The sequence below is a fragment of the Emys orbicularis genome, chromosome 25 (genome assembly GCF_028017835.1).
Source record: "Emys orbicularis isolate rEmyOrb1 chromosome 25, rEmyOrb1.hap1, whole genome shotgun sequence".
NCBI lineage: Eukaryota > Metazoa > Chordata > Testudines > Emydidae > Emys > Emys orbicularis.
In genome coordinates, this window is record NC_088707.1 from 3,210,145 (window position 1) to 3,232,905 (window position 22,761).

At 54.1% G+C, this 22,761-nt stretch overlaps 1 protein-coding gene across 1 annotated transcript in view; it reads left to right on the forward strand.

The window, feature by feature from the left end:
• MED24 (mediator complex subunit 24) overlaps positions 1-11,273 on the forward strand; it is a 32,618-nt gene extending 21,345 nt beyond the window's left edge. Inside the window, exons 17-26 of the mRNA XM_065422485.1 lie at positions 2,605-2,783; positions 3,083-3,182; positions 4,028-4,203; positions 4,684-4,948; positions 5,286-5,467; positions 5,627-5,720; positions 6,154-6,253; positions 9,450-9,530; positions 10,137-10,285; positions 11,157-11,273. Coding sequence (XP_065278557.1) covers positions 2,605-2,783; positions 3,083-3,182; positions 4,028-4,203; positions 4,684-4,948; positions 5,286-5,467; positions 5,627-5,720; positions 6,154-6,253; positions 9,450-9,530; positions 10,137-10,285; positions 11,157-11,273 — 1,443 coding nt within the window. The remainder of the gene's footprint in view (positions 1-2,604; positions 2,784-3,082; positions 3,183-4,027; positions 4,204-4,683; positions 4,949-5,285; positions 5,468-5,626; positions 5,721-6,153; positions 6,254-9,449; positions 9,531-10,136; positions 10,286-11,156) is intronic.
• Positions 11,274-22,761: the final 11,488 nt, after the last annotated feature.

The following is a 22,761-nucleotide window of genomic DNA, read 5'->3' on the forward strand; positions in this document are numbered from 1 at the left end:
CAAGGGCCTGCTTGGTTTTTTCCCCTCCCCAGAAGCATTGAGCACCCAAGACTCCAGTTGAAGTGAATGGCGAATGCTCAGCACCTGTGAAAATCAGGTCAAAGGGCTGCCAGCTGGGCGCCCCCAAACTGAGGCCACCCCCATTATTGGGCATGACAGAATGGTTCATCTGCTGCAGGGGTGCCTGGCCGAGCTCCTGGGGCTGTGTCCTGCAGGGGTCAGATCAGATGATCATAGCCAGCCCTTTTCGCTTTGAAGCCTGTGAACCTGTGAAAATCAATGGCCGCTCCTAACTTTGGCTTAACCTGCCCGTTCCTTCGCAGCTCTCACGTTCCTACTCCCCCTGCCGCTCGTGTCAGACCCACGAAGTGCGGCTGTTTGGCGTAACCTTGGAAAAAACCATCCCCTCCCACTCCTGCTTTGTTTCCTAGAACTGGGTCCGGATTAACCTCTGGCGAGATGGGCTCAGGGATCCACCACGTCTCTTCCCATCTCTGAATCCTGTGTCCTCCTGCTTAGTTTTGATATTCAGGCAGAGATTAATATATAAAGATGCCCACCTGGGGGCGCTGTGCAACTACAGTTAACATTGTTGACGCTCATGAAAGAAGGTGCTAACGCTGGCTCAAGCTCCTTCACTTGTCCATGCCCATGTTCCTGTTGGATTCTGGGGGGTCTGTTTCTCACCCATTTGCCCCCAGGGCCCCAGTTGGGTAAGGAAGCAGCATTGTCCTAGTCTGTATGAATACCATACAGACAGCTCTAGCAGTGAGCAGCTCCAGGGGTGGTTACGGGGAACTCTCTCTCCGCTATTAAACATGTTAACCTCTCTATCCTAGGCAAATTCCCATTCTACCTTCCTTTTTCTAACTTACGGAGGATAAAGCTTAGGACAGGCGAGTCGGGACTCCTGGGTTCTGTTTCTGGTTGTGCTACTGACTCGCTCTGTGGCCTTGAATAAGCCACTTCCCTGCTCTCTGCCTCAGTTTCCCAGTCTTTAATGCCCACCTCTCAGGAGCATGGTGAGGATTAATTCACTATGTTTGGAAGGTCCTGGTAGATCCCTGGGGGGAAGGGATAGAAAGGAACAAAGGATTGCTAGTAAACGCACCCTGCGACTTCAGCTGGCTTTGTTGTTAATTATTTCCCATCCTAAACCCTTGTGCAGCTTGGCTGGGTTCTGCTGAACAGCAATGGCGTGTCACCCCAGAGGCGGCTGCATTTTGGTGCTGCTTAAAGTAATCCTAAAATGTCTCTCTCCGGGGGCTTGTGGGGCTTGCTTACTGTTTGTGATGTCTTGGAGAGCTAGGGAAGTGCGCAGTGATATTCCTGTAGACGCGGTAGGGAAATATACAGATATTCGTGGATCTCCGCAGCTCGGGAGCCAGCCGTACTCCACAATCCAACCCCGCTCCGTTGTGTCAGTGCACAATCCAGGCAGCAGCCTCCTGTACTCTGAACAGGGAAATTCACAGCCGTCTCCCCCCCCTTGGAAAGTCTAAAAGCCGAACTGCCTGGGGGGCAGGGGGGCGCGGACTGCAGACCCCTTACATCTGGGGCTCCCACAGGCCCCCCGTGACGGTACCATACAACTAATGAAGCGGCAGTGCCAAGGAAGGCAGTGCAGATGCTGGTGCCTGTTGGGCTGCTTTCCCCGTGCCTACAGCCTAGCAGTTCAGTCCTTTGGCGCGTCGCACACGCTCATGAAGGGGGCGGATAGCTGGGCAAGGGAATTGGGTGGCTAGTGAAACAGCTCTTTGGGGGGGCGTGTCTCCTCCCTAGCCAGGTTTCTTTTGGTTTAACCTTGTGCTGTGGGTGGGTTCAGCTGGAGTCCCCGGCACTCGGCTGCATTGCAGCTGGTTTGCGTTCTGGTATTTCCATGCTTTACTTGGCCTGCTGTGCAGCAGAGCCTGCTCCTTGTCGGCTCCTCCCACAGCCCTGCTTCCAAACGCGGGCTGGGGGGCTGGGGGGGCCTCGGGGAGGCTCCACACACCAGCAAACCAGAGGTGAGGAGGCCAGCCTGATGCAAACCTCCCAGCTCCTGCAAGCCCAGGATAATCCTTGGCTTCCTCGCTGCCGGGATTTCCTGTGCACAGGTGTGTTGGGGAAGTCCTTGCCCCAAACACTGCCAGGGACCTGGAGTGATTGGTTTGTAGGGAAGCAAGGGACGCACCCTAGGAGGGTTTGGGGCCACTCTGCACCTGAGGAGTTGGCCGGGCAAGAATCCCTGCTCGGGACAGATTCGCCAGGTCCCAGTGGCAGTCGTGTCCGCCTTCCAAAGAGCACTTTTTAGAGGCTGATGTAGGATCTGCTTCCACTCTGTCACTGAAATACAGCCACCTCTGGGGTGGAGTGTGCAGTCTGTGCACAGCACAACAGGAAGGGAAGGAGAGTCCCTTGGGAGAGTGACCCTTCGAGGGCAGAGAGTAACTCGCCTCATTGGACCTGGCCAGAACCACGGGGATTTGCCTTTCCATCAGGAACAGTCACCTGACATTAGCCACGATGGCCACTATGTGTTGCTGTTGCTTCAGCTGTGAGCTGTGTGTTGGCTGGGCTGCTCCGCGTTCTCTTAGGATGCCTTTGCTTGGGGCCTCTTTCCAGGTGATTCTCTCCGAGTCCAGCCCCACTGGGGAGGTGCCGTTCTTCGAGACCTGGATGCAGACCTGCATGCCGGAGGAGGGGAAAATCCTCAACCCAGATCATCCCTGCTTCCGGCCCGACTCGACCAAGGTGGAATCGCTGGTCGCTCTGCTGAACAGCTCCTCGGAAATGAAGCTGGTGTACGTAGCTCCCGTGTGTGCGGGGGGCGGGTGTGTGTGTGTTGGGGGGGACCTGACTCCCACCCATACTCCAGCCTGGGCTGAGCTAGATTCCCAACAGAGCAGTTTGCTTGAGCCCATTCCCCTCTCAAACAGCTACCAGAACCCAGCCTAGGCGGAGGGCCAGTGGCGTGGCTTGCCCGTGGGACCCATGCTGCCGCCAGTACTTGACTTGCCTCTTTGGGCTGTTGCGGTCATGGTGAGTGAGCGTTTAAAGGTATCCTGTGCCCCTGACCAGTTCTCCCTCCCGCTCCCGGCAGGCAAATGAAGTGGCACGAGGCATGTCTGAGCATCTCGGCAGCCATCCTGGAGATCCTCAATGCCTGGGAGAACGGAGTGCTCACCTTCGAGTCGATTCAGGTAGCTGCTGCACTGGCTCGTCCCCGGGCACCTTGGGCGAGTCCTCCCCTGCTGGGGTAGAGCCGAGGCACAAACCTCCCTGGGCTGGTTGTTTCCAGAAGGGTTTGGTAAACAAGGACGTTGGTCTCTAGAACGGCCAATCCAGCATCTTTCACCAGCCTTCAGCTAAAACAAAGAAACCAGGCTTGGAATTTCACCGCTCACCATGTGTGTGATCTGTGTCTCACGCGCTCAGCGGTATCAGCCTTCACAATGCACGTGTCTAATGCCAGCAAAGTTGGATGCGGGTGTAAACTCTCGCTTAGGACCGAGTCCAAATCTCCCTTGTCCTGCATTGCGGGGTCCAGATTTTGCTCTTTGCTGGGAGCTCTCCCCACTGGGCATTTACACCTCCAGAGCTCGAAACTAACAAACATCCAGCCCTTTGGTAGGGGGAGACACACAAAATCCTGCCCTGTGACCTGGGGCGAGGTGCTGCGCCTCTCTGTGCCTCGGTTTCCCCATCTGTATTGGGGGGTCTCGACGCTGACCCCGCCCCACTCTGTCAAGTGCTCTGTGGTCTGGGGAGAAAGATCACCGTAGAAACGCTGCGTATGACCGTTCGCTTTCAGCACTTGCCACCAAGGGGCTGGTCCAAGCTTTCCCCTGACTTCAGCGGGATTGGGCAAGGCCCTGGGGCTAGACCCACGCCCCTGAAACGGATGGAGTTGCACCGGGGTGGATTTGGCTCTGTCACTTCAGGACCCCCCAGCGACACGAGACGGAGCGGTGTCTTTGGAACGGGGGCGGGGCTGCATTTGTGTCTGGTGCAGAACCTCAGCTGTCTGCCTGTGTCTCGCCCTCAGAAAATCACGGATAACATCAAAGGGAAGGTGTGCAGCATGGCCGTGTGCACCATGGCCTGGCTGGTGGCCCACGTCCGCATGCTGGGCTTGGATGAGCGAGACAAGTCGCTGCAGATGATCCGGCAGCTGGCCACGTCCCTGCAAAGCGAGAACACACTGCAGTTCTACAACGAGCGGTGAGGAGGGAGGTCACGTGGGGAAAGGCAGGACCCATGGGGCTGGGGCCTTGTCTCCGGCGGGGAGGGGGCTCTGTTACTAGAGGCATCTAATACTAGCTTGAGCAGAACTCTGACGAATAGACTGTAGGGAACGACCATGCACTGGCTGGGCGCATGGGGCTGGCTCCTCCTCCTCCTCCTCTCCAGCTGCTGCAGGCAAAGAAGCATCAGTGTTTTCCAAATGTTACTTGCCCCAGGGATGTTCCAGGGGAGGGAGATCTCGAGTGGCAGGGGAGGAGTCGAGCTGTCCTGGAGCCAGTCCCTCCATTACAAGGTGAGCCATGCTATGGACGTTTGCCACCCTGGCTCAGTTTCCTGCCTCTTGTAGCTTTAAATCTCAAACTGGATGTTGCAGGAAGCAGGTGTCTGCAGAGAGCAGGCTGTGGGTGCGGGGCACCCTCTCATTCAGCCCCCTCCGTGTGTCTCTTCGCTTCCCAGCGTGGTGATAATGAGCTCCATCCTGGAGCGCATGTGCGCCGACGTCCTGCAGCAGACGGCGACGCAGATCCGATTCCCCTCCACGGGGACGGACCCCATCCCCTACTGGAACCTGCTGCCCCCTAAGAAGCCCATCAAGGAGGTCCTGACGGGCGTGTTCACCAAGGTGCTGGAGAAGGGCTGGGTCGACAGTCGCTCCATTCACATCTTCGACACGCTGCTGCACATGGGGGGCGTCTACTGGTTCTGCAACAACCTGGTCAAGGTACATCCTGGGGGATGGGCGGCAGGAGGCTGTATGTAGAATGGTGCCAGGTTTACAGGTGGGGAAATTGAGGCACAGATGGTGGTGGCGGGGGGAAAGTTGGAGGAAGTGGCAAGTTGACGGCCAAGCTAGGACTAGAACTCATGAATTCTGATTCCCAGACCTCTGCTCTAACCATTACATTACGCTGCCTCCCTTTTGCTGAGCACAGGTAATGTGTGTTCCTTGCAGGAGTGACAGCCATGGCCGCCAGAGATCCCCGTATCCATGGCAATAGGGGCAGGGTTGCCAATTCACTCCCCACTCCTTGATTTTGTCCCCCACCATCTCCTCCTAGGAGCTGCTGAAGGAAACCCGCAAGGAGCACACGCTGCGGGCCGTGGAGCTCCTCTATGCCATCTTCTGCTTGGACATGCAGCAGCTGACGTTATCCCTGCTCGGCCACATCCTACCCAGCCTGCTCACCGATTCCTCCAAGTGGCACACCCTGATGGACCCGCCTGGCAAGGCCCTTGCCAAGTAAGAGAACCACCCGGCCTGGGGCCCTTTGACAGACATGTACCGCAACCTTTTAGAGCTGGGGGGTGGGGGGGACCGTGCTGCTCAGGTAATACTGAATCCAGGGAAACCGCCCCCTGCAGTTCACGCTGCTTTCCTTTCCCATGATTCTCATGCTAGGCTCTCTGTCTGGTGCGCCCTGAGCTCCTACTCCTCCCACAACAAGGGCCAGGCATCGGCCAGGCAGAAGAAGAGACACCGAGAGGACATAGAGGTACGTGTGTGTGTGGGGGGGGGTGCATGGATCTACATCCTGTGGACAGTGTACGTCTGGGCAAACCCATCTTAAGCAGTCACTGAGAATGGGCTGGAAGGCGGGTTGTTTTCGCGAGAGCTGGTTTTCTAATAAAGGGACGGCTGCCATCTCTGGGATACTTTGGGGTTGGCTGGTGAAGTTCGTTCTCTTGACCGTTTTCGCACGCACATGTGTGTGCGGTGATCCCTGTGCACGGCGCTGAACCACACCTCTGATTGCTGCCGTGCGAGCTGTGTGTTAAAATCCCCCACCTGGCCACACGCCTTGCCCTTGATTTCATCCCGTCGTGCTGCGCCCTGCCCCCGGGGAGGGATGCGGCTGTGAGGTGCTGGGGGTGCGCCGTGAGCTCCAGCTCAGCCATGCCTGAATCTTCTGCTTTCCCCCTCCCCAGGACTACATTAGCCTGTTCCCACTGGACGACACCCAGCCGTCCAAGCTCATGCGCCTGCTGAGCTCCAACGAGGAGGATCCCAATGTTCTGTCCAGCCCTAGTAAGTGAAATTGTGGCACCAGCTTCCCAGAGGCAATGTGGCTTGGGGGCTGGGGATCTGGGCATCAGGAGACCCTGGTTCTATTCCTGCCTTTGACACCCATAATACCTGGCCTCAACCAATCACTTCATTGCCTCTGGTTGGTCTGGGGCTATTAATACGGACCCGCCTGCCTCACGGGTTAATCGCTTAATGTTTGAATGTGTCAATTGCTGTATCGATGCAAAGCGTTCGTCTTAGTCGCGATCTGTGCAGCTGACGCGGCTGAGAGGAGGGTGCTCAGCACCTCATGGATTCAGGCTTTCTACGGAGTGCGACTACCCAGTGGGTTTACAGCGTTCTCTGTGCCCAGCGGTGCAATGCAGCTACCTCTTGTTTGGAACGCAGCCGTTATTTAACGGTGATCAGCAGACACCGCGCAATATCTTTAGAGGTGAATTGCAGAAAGCCGTAAGCAACGGCATGGGATGCGCTGTGACCCCAGTTCGGGGATTAGACGGAGGAGGAGTCGAGGAAGGTTTAGAGACTTCACTAAAGAGGCTTTTGTGACTTGAAGCCATAAAGGTGGGAAGCAGGAGCAAAGGCTGGGCCTGGGCCTCAATTTGCTTCCTTATGAGGCATGAAGGACGTGGGTGGGGATGAGTGTTAGGAAGTCTGCCTTGCTTTTTAACACCTGGTTAACGCCAACGTCTCACACACACTTGGGAACACGGGCGGTTTTTTTGTTAAATCTTCATCACTTTTGCCCTTTGCGTAAGGGGCAGGAGAGCTCTCTGTCTGCATCAGAGACCGCCAAACTAGTGCCGGCAGGAGCTGACATTACTGGTACCTCTCAGGTAAAAATGTACGTGTGTGGAATTTCACTTGGCCACGGCCTTCGTTAAAGAAGCAAAATGAAGCTAATTTTAAGAATTCCATGCAAGTCTCCTTTAATGTAACATGAATGGATGAATAATCATTGCGACAGATCCAACAGGAAATGCATTCTGGGCTCTTGGCTTATATATAGCAGGATGTTACAGGTCAGAAGTATGCTCGCTCAGATTTGCCTGAAGTGAATCAGAGATGCCCTTGCAATTCTCCAGCCCATCAATCTGTTGAGTAGTTTCCTTTCAGCACGTGTCCTTTAAACCGGTGGTTTCTGATGGTTTTGTTGCTGTTTAAACATGCATGACCTTCGGTGTGGTTTTCCCCTTATTTCACCGTCTTTCCTGTTCTTCCTTTCGATGTGCCTTTTTTTCCCCTTTTCCATGACATGTCGGATTTTTTAAAATTCGCTCTGATGGAGCAGTGATTTGGAAATCCTGCTTTCTGAGTTTACCCGTAGTTATTGAGCAATTTGCATGGGAATGTGCTTTTTATTGGCATCCTTAGCTACCTGTCCGGTCCTGTGTGATCTCAGAAGGCTGAGATGTAAACCCGAGGTTCAGACTGCCTTGGCTAGTCTTTTCCCGAGAGTTGCAGTGTTAAACTCTGGTGTCTTGGTCAAACTTCAACTCCGCTGATAGAATTCTGCCTTCTAAAGAACAGAGCGGTTAGGCTCTGGAACAGGCTTGCGCAGGAGGCTGTGGACTCCCCCTCACCGAAGATTTTTAAGAACAGTTTAGATAAATGCCTGTCCGGGATGGTCTAGATTCAGTTGGTCCTGCCTCAGCGCAGCGGCTGGACTTGATGACCTCTCAAGGTCCCTTTCAGCCCAACGTGTCTATGAACCCTCCTGTCCCCGGTTATGACATTTAAGTGAGTGGTCAGTAACACCCTGCCCTGTCATGCAGTGTTGTCGTGAGGCTGTTAAACAGCTGCCGTGTTCGGCCCCAGAGCTAGCTGATTTCAGTGCTGGTGATGAACAAGATGTGCATCAGTTTAATTTTGTCAAGTATTTTGGCACAAAAGGCACTATAGAAATGTTCTACTGCTTTACGTTAATCATGATTTTACTGAGTGTTGGTTCAGAGCCATTATTCAAAGCAAATCAGACGTGGATTGCTGGGGAAATGAAGACGGATACATCTTTGTAATAAACACGGTTAAGCTTTGCCTGCCTCGCTGGCTTTCAGAAAGCACCATAAGCATCTGGGCTTGTGCAACAGTGAAGCACAGTGACACATCCAAAAATTAGCCATGGCATTTTTAGTCCAATCCCAGAATGCCTAAAACCCTGTGATACGTCCGATTGACCTACAGTAATTCTAACGATAGGAGCCAGTGGGCAATAACCAATCCCCTCAGTGTGCTGATCAACATAGAAATCCAGGTGATGAGTGCAAACGGTGTGTCTGTGGGTCTGAGTTTCGAGTGTGGTAGCAGAAACAAGTTTTCTCCTACCCCAGTGTTGCAATGGACTAACATGGCAACTCAAATCCACATGTGTGTTGTCTTCAGAGATCATCTTAACACCTCGCATTTGGATCTTGCTCCGAACCTCTTAGCTCAGCTTTCTGCCTGATGGACCGGACCAAAGCCCTGGATCCAAATACCCCCAAAGGCTGGGAAAGCTTCAAGGGACCTTTCTGGCTTTGATTGTATCAGAGCAGTGATTCTCCGACTGAGTCTGGAGAGCCACAAGTGGCTCTTTAATGTGTCTCTTGCGGTTCGTTGCAGCGCTGGTTAATAACTTAGATTGGTTAATGATTACATCACACAATCAGGAGGCTTTTACTGTGTTCTTAACCAAGTTATCAACTTGCACTACGCTATTAACGTATTTACTGCGAGAATTCTATATACACACTGCATCTATAAAACTAACTATTTCTCCTGTCCTACTGTCTAAATATGAATCGATAGGATTGTAGTAAAGGAGAGAATGAATTCACACGACTGGGGCACTTTTGGGTAATGTTGATCACTAACTTGGCTCCTGAACCACTGAGGTCTGAGCGTCACTATATTAAAGACAAAATTGAGGGTTTGGGGAAGGCATCTTATGTGCCCCCCATTGAGGGTGGAGGGAGACCCCTCAAGTGGCAGAGCAAAGCACACCCACAGGTGGGCTCTGTACAGCAGGAGTTTTCTGCCGTCCCTCTCCGCAGGGACGGGGCCGCGTCTGGCTTGGTTTTCTCCATGGTCTTGCGGGGTTGAGCTTAGGAAGGGGCAGCAGTCCCTGGGGTGGAACGTCGGCGGCTGTGGTTGAGCGCAGGTGCACGGTGGGGTTATTCCAGCTACCCTCCTGACCGGGGTGTGTTCTCCTCCGCAGCAGATCGTTCGATGAGCAGTTCGCTGTCTGCCTCCCAGCTTCACACCGTCAGCATGAGGGACCCTCTCAACAGAGTCCTAGGTGAGTCCCGAGCGGGAGCTGTTCCCCAGGCGTGATAAGGAGGCTTGCACGGGCTGTACAGGAGCGTAGGCCTGGATCGGATCAGGCATTGGCCTGTCAGGTCGGGTATCCTGCCCGCAGCTCCCTTTGCATCAGAGGAAGGTGGAACCACCCCCTGCCGTGCGGTGAGGCACCTGGTCAGTTGCAGTGTCTGGGCTCCCCAGGGAGAAGCCTTTCTGAACTGGATGCTCTCATAGTCACTGCTCCTGTTGATTCCCCTCGGCGTGGACCTGGCTTGCGTCCTTGCGCGGCAGGCTCACAGCATGGATCCCTGCCCACCGGCGGCAGCAGAGCGCTGGCTGGCCTCCCGAACGCAGGGGCTCGGTACGTTTTCTGCTGTAAAGCCATTCTGGTGCTGAATGAGCCAGTGTTGCTTTTGCTGCCTGACTCTTCTTGAGCAGCCCGGCAGAGTCAGGTGCCCTGATAGAGCTGGTGCCCATGAGTGGGTGAGCGTGGTGCACCCCAGCCCTTTGGAAGGAGACCCCAGTCCCCGGGTGTTGAAGGCACCGCCCAGCCCTTTGCCAGTCCTGAGGCTACAAATACCCGTTCATTTCCCTTCCTCCCCAGCGAACCTCTTCCTGCTGATCTCCTCTATCCTGGGGGCCAAGACAGCCGGCACGCACACCCAGTTCGTCCAGTGGTTCATGGAGGAGTGCGTGGACTGCTTGGAGCAGGGCAGCCGCGGGAGCATCCTGCAATTCATGCCCTTCACAATGGTGAGTTCTGGTTCTGCTCCTGCTCCGCAGCCCCTGCTGAGATCTGGGACCCAGCCCCCAACGTGGCAGACCCACCTGCTTCACTCAGCAGTGCCCGGGCCTGGGGCTGCTGTGGTGTGGAACTGGGGGCAGGCCGCTTGGCACAGCGAGAGGCCTAGTCAGGCCTATAACTCCTCCCCGCGACGGAGGGGAGGGGCTGTTAAGGGAGGTGGAGGGTCAGTAACGGCACCGTGGGCGACTTGGGTGATTGCTAGCGTTTAACTGACTCAGGGAAGCCCGTTATACAGGGCAGCGTCTCCGGCCAGTATCCTGGGCCTCGGCCTAACAGCGAAGGCTAAACGGTTACAGCAGCTCCGGCCCGTCGCTTGGGGCAAAGTTGGTCTTGTGGTTTAAAGCCTGGGACTAGGAGTCGAGAGATCTGGGTTCTGTTCTCAGCTTTACCAGTGATTCGTTGTGTGATCTTGGGCACCTAGCGTGCCTGCTCCCGTGCCTCAGTTTCCCCTTCTGAACAATGGGGTTAATCCCCGCCTTGCAGGGGGTTGTGAGGCACAAAGTGCTTTGAGATCCTCTGATGGGACTCTCTAGAGATGGGCAAAGCGTTGCTGTTGTTATGAGAACCTGATTTGCTAGCACCGAAGAGCAGCCCCATAAGTTGCCTCCAGTTGCAGCGAGGTCATCTTTGGGCTCAGATTCCTGTATCGTAACCCGCGGGCAGCAGGGTCACCTCCCTTTTCTAGTCTGGCTCATGTCCCACCGTTTGGCTCAGGTGACCTGCATGCTGGTAGCTTTTGCAGCCCTCTCTCCAGACTGCTGGCACCTCCAACGCTGACTTGAGGCATCCGTTTTTCTCCTCCCCTCTCTCTCTGGGCAGGTGTCAGAGCTGGTGAAAGTGTCCACCATGTCCAGTCCCAAAATTGTCCTGGCCATCACGGATCTCAGCTTGCCCCTGGGTCGCCGGGTCGCTGCCAAGGCCATTGCTGCTTTGTGAACACGGCTCGCCCTTCTGTGATGCTGCGTGAGGGGAAGGCGGGACAGAAGCCGGGGGAGCTAGGAAAAGTGGACAATGGATCGTCTCCGGCTGCATGGATCCCGCCTGTTCTCCGTGCCAGGGGGACACCATTGCAGTGGACTCTGAGTCTAGCAGTGCCTCATTCCCAGGACTCGGCGTGTTAAAGGTTCCATTCTCTCCAGCCCACGCGGGATTGTGGCTCCCTATCGTCGTCTGATGCCGAACGCTGTTTGGCTGTTGCTCGGATCTTTTTTCCTAGTGTTTTAAGACCTAGTTCTTTATTCTCATAAAGCCCAGATGCTCGGGGCTTTCCTAATAGCCTTTGTGCCAAGACGTGGTGTCTCGGGAGACTGATGGTTTCCCTGGGGGCCCAGTAGCTGGTATATTTCTCCACTTGCTGTTGGGGTCTGCGGAGCTGTGACTGAGTCCTGGACTCCTGTTGAGCAAAACATCCTGCACACGGGAACTGGAGCCGAAGAATGGCTACGGGGACCCCGCGGCGGCTCGACGCCTTCCTGCCTCCAGCGCGTGCAGCTTTATCCGCTTCATCCATGGACCAGTGACTCTGAAACAAATGTGTCCGGGGCCTTCATCTCCAGACACCCAACTGAAAAGCAGCCACCCGACATCTTGTCTGTAGCAAAGGTGCTACCTGCTGCGACTTACAGATCCCAGGGGTTTCTGAAGTGGTATTTTTAAATCTATAGGGCTGCATAACTATTATTGCTAGATAAAAAAGGGGGGTGTTGTGGTGGTTTCTTCTGTAGCCTTCTCGGGCGCGATCCTCTGCTGGTTTGGGAGTCTTCAAAGTCCAACTTTGCAGCCGCCACGGCTCTGCAAGCAAAATGTTTCAGCAGATCATTCATGCTTCCCTCCTGTTCTGATTAGCTCCATCGCGTAACGTCGCCTGCCCGTGTGTCGGCAGGGAGTGCCCGGATTCCTGTGGGAATACAGCTCGGAACTGGATCCTTGCTAGATTTACCCCGGCTCCTAAGTTTTGCTAAGATAAGCCGCTAGAACAGTGCAAGGGAGGGCAGAGACGGCACCGCTGTCGCAGGGGGAAGAGGTGCCAGTTAGTGCTTGTGGAAGACAGCAAATAATACTATGGCTTGGAGCCAGCTAGTTGCTGTGCTCGCTTCCCCCACACAGTTCTGCCGATGCCCCTCAGCCCGACCTGCTCCAGTCCCTGCCCCAGGCCTGTCCTGAGCAGGTGCTGCCAATCAATCCAGATATCCCTGCGGCTCCACAGTACATGCCTTCACTGAGCCTGGGCAGAGATGAACCAAACTCGCTTCTGCCACGTGGCACAAGCTGAGTTCAAGTCTGCGGGCAATGCTGGTTCATCCCATGTGACGCCAGAAGGGGAATTTCAAGCATGGAATTTGCCCTCACGCCTTCATAGGTTGAAATGCTCATTCCCCTTCTGCCAGCCAGTGTATTTCTGACACCGTGTAAGACGCCTGTCGTGGGCTACGACTGACTTGTACCATGTCTAATGAGCCTTCTGGGCTTGAATAAACCCACAATAAACCGCTGAGAGCAGATCGCTTTCTGTGGCATTTCTCTCCCGTCGCCAAGCAGAGGATGGAACTAGCGATTCTGAGATACAGTAAACCGAAGAGCGAGCGCAGCTTACAACATTCAAATGCTCCTTCTTTCTCCGTTCAGCCTGGTGCTTTTCTCCTCCTTCCTATAACGCAGCCTTATTGTGCTGCGGGGCTTGCCTGCTTTTTCCAGCTGTTCATGAAGCCAGCCTAAAAGCTGCCCATTCCCCTCTCCTGGTGGAATGCATCGCGACGGGAAAGCGGGGTAGAATGATTTAATGCAATCTTAATGTAAGGGAGTCCGGAGCTTGCCGTCTCCAACCAGAGGAAACCAACATTGCTTGCAAGAAGAAAGGATTCTTACCCTTGCTGAAGTCTTGCCCTGTGTTCCACCCCAGAGGCAGCAGCATTATCTCAATCTGTATCATCTGTAATTCCCTTTGGACTGTTTTGTGCCTAACAGATTTATATTTTATCCATTCCTGATGCTTTCAGATCTGCGGTTCATGACTCTTACATACAAGATCGATTTTAAAAATAAAAATACCTCTCTAAGGAGAGAACAAGATCTATGCATAGGGTGAGGTAGAGCCCCCAGCTCCTAGGGATGTAAACAGACTTCCCCTCAGCTCTGACAAGTGCTTGGAAGCCAGAGCACTCTCTGAAATGTAATGTGAGCCTCCCTGGGGAGAGCGCTTCTGATAACCACCGCATGGCGTGTTGCTGGAAGGTCTGGGGTCAGGGTCCAGCTGACTCGTGGTAGCAGTCAGGGACGCTGGACTGAGCTATCCTAGGAAACCCCTGTGAATGAGTGAGTGTGACAGTGGCTCATGCGGGCGAGTAATTGTAAGTTCCTTTTGTTACAGCACTCGCTTGGCAGTGCTGCCGGGAGAACAGAGCTTTGATTCTGTGCAAGTCGTTTGCCTGGAGTAAATAGCGCATGGCTCCTTTTAATCGCCCAGCCCTGGGCTTGGTCAGACTGTGAGGGTGCTGAGTTGCCTGGCGTATTACCTTATCACTGACAGGCTGAGTGGGAGCGGTTGGCTTTGCTGAGTTTTTGCTGGTTTGTCTTTTCTTCGCTCACGTGTTTTGCTCGAGACAGGAAAGTGAAAAGAAGGGTTGCTGAGGGGCTCCTTTAGGATTAACTCTTGGCTTTCCCTGTAAGCATCTCTGTAACTGGGCCCTTCCCCTTAAGTTCCCTGTGTCCCCAGGCTCTGATCCATCCCAGCTGCCCTTCTCCCGTGTGCCCTAGGTTCAAGGGCAAGGTGGAGCTTGCCGTGTGTCTATCCCGACATGGGGCTCTCAGCCCGATTCCAGCCAGCGGTGGTCGGCTCATGTGCAGCTGATCCGGTGCAGACCCCTAGTATGGCTAAAGACACCATTGACCCCTGCTTGCAAGTGGAGTGAGCTGCTGTGGTGCCAATTGTGCCAATCCTTGTCTACACCTAGTGTCTGCCCCAGTGCAAACGCTGATGGCTGGGGGAGGGTCTGTTAGATTCCCCTCTGGCCAATTTCGACAAATCTCTGCTGTGTTAACTGGCCCTTTACCCAGAAATCCTGTCTTACTGCGTCAGGCCGCTGGTCCCTCTCACTAGTATCCAGGCTCTGAAACTGGCTAGCCACTGCTTGTTGGGTGGGGAGGTGAAAAGTTAGCACCTGGCTGGCTGGGCCATGTTACCCAATGGGCGGAGGTTGACGGACTCCTCCTTGCTCTCTGCAGCCATTTGCTGGTCAGACGGGTGGCAGATTTGCAGCGAGAGACTCTCCCTATACAGGTGGCCGTTCCGGCACTCACCAGCATTGTCATCTTTGGGAAGAGTAGCTAGGGGCTAGCTCAGGGCATGACCTGACTCTTGTAAGCTCCTTTCCTAATCATCTCCACTCCTGGTCACAGCTGGAGCGAACCAGGCCAAAGACCTCCGTGCCATGAGTGGAGTCTCTGAATTCGTCCCTTTGCCTGGGTCTGTCGTTCTAGTTTGTCCTGAGCAGCCATGGGGTTGTACCATAGTTGAGCAGATGGACCCCTGTTCTGGAACCTGCTGTCGGGACCTTTCCATGCAAAGCAATGTCCATGCAACATGCCTGGAAAGCGGATTCACCGCTAAGCAATTCCATTGAAAAGGATGTACAGAAATTCCTGCCGGGAAACGTCCATTGGGATTCCTTGCTGAACACCCCATGTGACTCACGCACGTGTCTGATTCAGGCCGTGAGCCGTTGCTGAGACAGCACAGCCTGGAACAGAACATCCCCCTGACGCAGCCCTGCATGGGAAATTCAACGCCTATCTCGGAATCGGCCTCGCCGAGCAGAGAGATTGCGGGGAGTGGGGACCAAGGGACTTCTCACCAGCACGGTTTGCTTTCGCCTCAGTCCCTGCTCTGCTCCACGCCCGCGACCCCTAGCAGCAAGCAGGCAGCGTGCCCCCAGAGTTCACCAATCCGCGGGAGGTTTGCCCACTTCTGTCCGGGAGTGGCTGTTTGTGCTTAGGGAGACAGTGCGACTGCTCTTGCAGAACAGCTGCCTTGGAGACCAGTGGGCGTCTTGCCATCGCCTGGGATTCTGCATTGGCCTTAGCGTGGCTGGCTGCAGAGTCAGCTCAAGAGCGTCCTTGAGAAGCTCTCTGGGCTCCTGTGGGATTGGGTAAGGGAGCACCATGTCCTAGAAGCCTGATGAGCATTTCCTTCCTGTTTGGCTGTCACATGGAGCCGCCCGCCAGCCCACAGTCATTGTGCGATGTCAGGGAAAAGACAGTGTGTCCGGGTAGCTGACAAGGAACGAGAAAGGGAGAGCTGGGACGCAGGCTTCCCAGCCGAGCCAGCTCCACTGTGTGTAGCAACAAGGCTGGGCCGTTGTCCGCTGGCTTCGCCAAGTGGATTCAGAGAGCAGCGCTATCCAGCCCGGGGCTGATGTAACCTCGTTATGTAACGTGGACCGGCTCACCCCACCCTCGTTTTTTCAGAAGGGGAGGGAGCGGCAATAAAGGGGGCTCGTAAATCACCTGCGGCAGCTTTCAAGTGGTTGGGGTGCTTGGGGCGGTTGAGCAAGACTCCTGCCAGCTGACGTAGCGAAGGGAGGAGAGGACTGCGAAATGGGTGATAAGGCTCATTGGCATGTGGCTGTAATGATAACATAGTCATTCCTGGAGCCTGGGGGGTGGGGTGGGAACGAACCCTCCCCTGCCCCCCGGCCACCCTTCTTCCTGTGATACAAGAGTAACGGGCGCTGCTCTTGGGTAATGTACAATTAACCTGTGCAACTCCCTGCTGCAGGAGATTTATCTTCAGCACCTTTTAAATTAGACAGGAATGGCTCAGCGTAGCGTCTTGAGAGGCAGAGGAAAGAGACGTGTCGCTCCTGTTTTAGTACTTGGTGGGAGCAAACAGTTCCTGTGGATGGCCCAGAGTTGCACAGGCAGGTCCATTGAGGGTTTTTATGGCTTCCCCTAAGACATTTGCCCTGGGCTATTAGCAGAGGCTCTGCCACTCTAGGGTGGCAGCTTTCTACGGCGCCCTGCCTGGCATCCCCTTTTGTGACCCGTTATCGTTGCAGCAAGGCAAACTGTTCTGACCGCCCCGACGCACACACATCCTGCCACCAGCCCAACCCTCGCCAGTTTTGCAAATATTTGCCCTGCTTTGGAAGGGCTTCCAGAGCCACCGCCGCAGCAGCCCAAAGCGGGACAGTCCCGGCAGCTCACTGCCAAGCAGCCGGCTTTGCCTGACGGGAAGGGAGCAGGGTTTGGAGAACAGGTTTCCCGTAAATGCTGATAAGTGGGGAGGGTGGGGGTGGGGGGGTATGAATGAATGAGCTCGTTATACCTGTATGTCTCCTAAAGCGTGTGTGTGGGACGAGCCCCAAAAGGGCCGTGGCCATCAGCGATATTGTCCAGGCAGTGAGCTGGGATCGTCTCCCCCAGCAAGGGGATGGGAACCCCAGCGCTTGGGACATTTAAAAACCACTTTGAACAAAGTAGTGGAACACACTCACTGAGGAACTTCATCGTGCCACAGCAGCAAGGGGTGGTTTAGAGGGCCCCAGAGGGGTGTCCAGTTCTCAGAGCTGATTTCCACCAGGGTTGACTGGGTTTGGAACATTACGAGGGCGTGGTGGGGGGGTTTAAAAAAAGGGAAACCCCTTTGCTCATGGGACAGTGAATGATAGAGACTCTTGCATCACTCTCCCTGTGTCATGCTCCCCACCTAACACCTACAGCAGGGGAGTCTGGGGGAGGCTGTGGCAATGTCATAGGATGCGGGCAAGTGTTTCTGGTAGCTGGGGAAGTAGCTGCTGTTGTAATCCAGGGAATTGGGGGAGAGAATCGTAACTACAGAATACCCCAGGACCAGGAATGAGGAAGAGATTCAGCTCCGAGTCCATGCCGTCATAAAGTGACGCAAGAGAGCCATCCGTGTCTCTTCTGGAGAGCCCCCTCCACGCCTGTGCTAGTGTTAACCCGTCAGAGTGGCCAGTTTTTTGCCAGGCGGGGGAGTGGATTTATTTCAGGCCAGGCTGACTCCTGAGCTTTCACAGGACAGCTGCCGGTTGTTGAGAGTGATGCAGCTTGTGTGTGTGTGTGTGTTAACACGAGAAAGCAAGGCCTAGAGAGCTGAAGTGACAGCGCAAGCTATGCAGCGAGTCAGTAATGTACCTGGCAACCCAGACATCCCCTGCCTCAGTTTCCCCATCTGTAAAATCGGGATAACGATCCTGACCGCCTTTGTTGAAGTGCTTGAATTTCCGCTGATGAAGAGCGAGCGTCTGTGACCATCATACTAGTCCGGCCCACTCCTGAAATAAATCCCTCTCACAGCAGTAATGAAAGAGGAATTTGTCGAGCTGGAGTCACCCACGTCATGCCAACTCGTGATGTGACTGAAATTGAAAGTGACAGCAGAAGAGAAGGCAGGAGCAGGACATGCTGGTGGGTTACTTTGTACATTTCATTATTTGAAACCAGGCCACGCCCTTCCCCCTGCAGTTTTAAGGAGCCACATGGTAGAGCTGTGAGTAGTTGTAAGGTAACTGTGTGTTATGTCCCTCCCCACATGACTTTGTTCGCTGAGGACACCAGTCTACCACTGCTGCCTGCTGATGGAGTTACTCCTTTAGTCCAGGCGGTAGAGGTCTGTGCCATGGTGCTGACCCGGCATCTTGTGCCCATTGTGCGCTGACTGGTGCTAAAGGGCTTTGTGGGAGGCTCCAGAGAGAGTTGTAGCAATCGATGGAAAAGCTGTTGTAGCGCAGGAACCTGACAGGGCTGGAGGCTGAATTTTTTCTGCAGAAATGTTTCCTGCCTCCTGTTCACATCAGTATTCCTCAGTAATTCACTAACGTCATAGAAACGGGCTGGAAGGGACCTCAAGAGGTCATCAAGTCCAGCCCTCTGCGCTGAGGCGGGACCAAGTGAGCCCAGACCATCCCTGGCAGATGTTTGTTCAACCTGTTCTTAAAAACCTCCAGTGACGGGGACTCCACAGCCCCCCGGGAAGCCTGTTCCAGAGCTTAGCTACCCTGAGAGTTGGAAAGTTTTCCCTAATATCTCACCTAAATCTCCCTTGCTGCAGATTAAGCCCGTTACTTCTTGTCCTACCTTCAGTGGACACGGAGAATAATTGATTACTACCATTCTCTTTATATCCGCCATGAACATACCTGCAGACTGTGATCAGGTCCCCCTCAGTCGTCTTTTCTCAGGACTAAAGGGGGCCAGTTTTTTAACCTTGCCTCATAGGTCAGGTTTTCTAAACCTTTCATCGTTTTCGTTGCTCTCCTCTGGACTCTCCCCAGTTTTCTTAAAAACGTGGCGCTCGGAACTGGACCCATGACTCCAGCTGAGCGTCACCGGAGCCGAGTAGAGCGGGACAATCACCTCGCGTGTCTTACATCTGACGTGCGTGTGGCTGCACCTCAGACTGATACTAGCCTTTTTCACAGCCGCATCACATTGCTGACTCGTGGGCAGTTTGCGCTTCCCTGTAAGCCCCAGATCCTTTTCAGCAGGACGATGGCCCAGCCGGTTATTCCCCACTTTGTAGTTGGGCTCGCTCGCTCGAGAAGGGAGTCGGCGTTCCCTTGGTGTGGCATAGCTGAGAAGTGAGTGAGTGGCTCCGCTAGGATTACCTGGAAAAGCACCAGCTTGCAAGGTCAGGGGCCAGCTGAGCCGATGTCCAGGTCCAACCATCTGGCCTGGGGAAGCTATTCCACTTTGGATAATTGGTGACAGAATCATTGGCCCAGGGAGAGCGGGTGCAAATATGAGTCTGGTGCTTGGAGCGTACCCCTGGGAGGCGAGGGACCCAGCATTCAATCCCTCTGCTCCAATGGCTTTTTATTATGTATTATCCAAAGTGGAACAGCTCCAACAGGAGGCCGTGAAGGAGCCCTGCATCAGACGATCCCCTCACCCCATTGTTGGGGCATTCACCTGAGAGGTGGCAGAGCCCCGTTCAAATTGCTTCTCCCCTCTGGGGGAGGGGGGACATGAACCAGGGGTCTCCCACATCCCAGCTGAGTAGCTAACCACTGGGTGGCAGCTGCTCCTGCTGCCACTGTTACCTGGTGTGTGTAAGTTCGCCCCAGGGGTCTCATCCGCTCGGTGAGCTCGGTGCATGCTCGCTGGGTCTGGCCTGGAGGGGAGCTAGGTGAACACCCATCCGTCCTGGTTTGAGTGTCACTCTGGGGCTTATCCAGCCGCCTGGGGTGGGGCTGCAGCGCGCATGGTCAGAGGCAGAAAGGTAGCTGGGAACTTTCACTGCCACAATGTAGGTGCTTGGCCATTGTAGGCGCCTACGGGGTCTTGTGAATCCTGGAGGAGCCTGATTCTGGGTTTAGATTTAAAAATGTTATTCAGGCTAATGTTGAATATTATATAATACACAGTTGTGGGAAAGAGTGTCTGTACATCTGGGTGTAGTGCTTAGATTATCCACAAATACAAAGTTAGTTTTTTAAAAGTCACATGATACATAGAGTACATAATCAGCAAAAACCCAAATTTGGGTGAATAGATTTAACAATACAGTTTAGATATTAGAATCCAAGTACTCGGGTACATCCCTCATGAAAAGTTGTACAGAGATTTGCTTGTGGAAAGCAAAATATATCAATGAGTGGAGATTGTCCCTCGGTAACTGAGAATTAGGTTGGTTGTCCATTTAGAAAATACAATCCATGAGGAGAATATTTACTTTCCTGACTGCGCTTCTCATCGGCCTCCAGTTCATCCCTCCTGGTGTTGCCGATGTCCGGTGATGTGTTCTAGGTAGATGTCCCTCAACCACCTGATGGTGTCCAACACCGTGACCTGCCCATCAGCCGAGTGTAGCGCTGACCGATTCCGCATTCTCTCAGCATAGCTCGTTACTGGGGTCCCATGCGCCCAGCGCTCCGACGATCAGTGCGTGTGTCTGGACCTGGAACCCTTAGCTCTCAAGGTGTCGGCCAGAGGGGCGTATTTCTCTACCTTTTGAGCTCTGGCATCGTGGAAGGCCGGGGTCCTGTTCTCGAACGGCACCATGACGATCTTCTTCCACTCGTCATTGGTGATGACGATGTCCGGTCGCAGTTGGCTGTCAGTTCCGGGGATGGCAGAGTTTACGGCAACCTCCCCCACGGGTGGCGGGATGGCTCTGGCCGGGCAGTCTTGGATGGTGTGTCGCAGCTGCCAAGCTCTCGCATGGGGCTTGCAGCTACCCAGGACATGGGGTAGCGTCTCGTTGGCGTAGCCACACTTCCTGCATCGCTTGTCCTGATTCCCGTGGCGGACGGCTCCAGCCCTGGCTGCCTTTCTGGAAGAGCTGCTTTAACCAAACACAAGGGATTGGGCTCAGGGCAGGGTGCCTGTGTTAGAAGCGGGTCCTACTAAGGGAGACCTACTGGCTCCTCCTGGTCTTAACCTCTATTAGCATTAGGCCTGGGGGTACTTATCCTAGGAGGTCTGCTTCAGATTCAAACGCAAAGGTGATCTCAGGCTTCGCCAGAGGAGCAATCCCCTTATCTGCATCCCCGCCTCCAGCTGGCCCTGGGGGAGGGGAGGAGGTCCAGACTGCACAGGAGGGGCTGTATTTCCTCTGGGCCATTAGAAATCAGCCCTGGGCTCTCTCTGAGCTCCCCAAACAGCTGGGAGTTGATGAATAATGACAGGGGCGTCCCCCTCTTCCCTTTATCTTGAGCCAATGGTCAGACGGGAGTGTAGCAATAGTGGAAAGCTCTCTGGTTTCCCAGGGGAAAACCCTCCTGCCTCCGTTAGATGTACATCACGAGGACTGGTATCTACATGCCTGGGCAGCAGCCTGGCCCTGATACCATCTCCCTCTGGATCAGCCCCTGGTTCTTGCTCTGGGTCTTCCCGCCCTGCTGACTTTTTTGGCCTTTGGAAGTTTAATCCCCTCAGCCGCAGCCCCATTGGTTTAACGCTGCGCTGAGGCCAGAAGCGGCCGAGGCAGAGCGCCTGCTGAGGAGCCCACTCACACCAGTGTCCAAGAGGGAGCAGAAATCGCTGGGGAGGCCCTGTTTGCTGCCCAGTCTAACTGTGCAGCACCCAGAGAGTCCAAGGCCCCTCTGCGTGGTGGGGCTGTAGATAACGTGTCAAGCCTTTGCAGCAGTGAGTTCCAGCGGTGGGTTGGGGGATGGGATGTAGTGAAAGGTAAGGATAGTCCTTGCTCTGAGGAGTTCACCATCTGAAAGTCTCCTAACCTGTGTCCCCCACCTTTGTGCCTCAGTTTTCCCATCTATAAAAATAGGGCTAATGATCCTGACTCTGCTTTTGTGACGTGCTTTGGGATGTGGGGGGCGGGGGAGGGCAGCCCAGGAGCTAGGCATTGTGATTAAACTGCTGTGGTGCCCACTCACCCAACATTTGGTGTTTCACGTAAAGTCCCGGTCCTGGAAGATGAGAGACCATGGGAGAGCCTCACCTTTCTTAAAAAGTCAAAAGTCTAGATGCTCACAGGTTCCTAATGTCTGGGCCCAAGTCCTCTAGCTGTTGTGGTTGTGGAGAGCAGCTTGAAAACATGATCCGAGTGCACCTAGAGGTAAAAAACCAGAAGGTCAATTAAATAGAACCTCATATGCTATATATGTGTATATATGTGTGTGTGTGTATATATATATATATATATATATATTTATTTTAAACCTCATGGTTTTCAAACCAATCCTTTTGGTGCCGGAGCTGGTTCAGCCTGCCAGTCCCCTGAAGGCTGTTTTCAGCCCCAGAGAGTTTGATCCAGCCATTAAGCATGTTGCAGGGGACGGTCTTTTGTCCTTAGCGGGTGATTTTTTAGGTGCAGTCATTCTGCTGTCAGGAGGTGGGGTGGGGGGCGGAGGCCAGGTCACTTGCCATACCTGCACTCAATGGGGGTGCCTCTGGGACTGGTTTGGGAAGCAGACCCCTTCGGGGGCGCAGACCAGCTTGTCCTGTTACGTTTTGATGGCTTCTGATTCCGATCTCGAGTGGCTGGATTGGCTGGCTCTGATTGCTCTGAGTGGAGATTAGGGGAATGCCTTGTGTGACGCTGTATGGAATCTGGGGGACACTTCAGGATATTATGAATACCAATATTGTAAAATTGCAGTGAGTTATGCCAGATATGCCATGTAAGATATCTGCAGAAATGTTATAATCTGCCAGATATGATCATCTCATCTATGTGTTTGTATCACCTTTGTATTGTGGGTTATACACATGTAGGTATGGCTGTATTTCAAAACGTGTGTTATACTTCTGGGTGACACCCCCCAGACAGTTTGGCATCAGCACTTCCTAGCTTCCTTGATGGCCCATTAAGGACCATCAGCTCTACCTGACCCGTTGAGAGGGACATGCCCATGGACAGAACTCTAAGGCTTCCAAGCCACGTGCTGGGCAGCTTGTACTTGGAACAAAGGAAATCAAACTGCACGGCAAGAGACTATAAAAG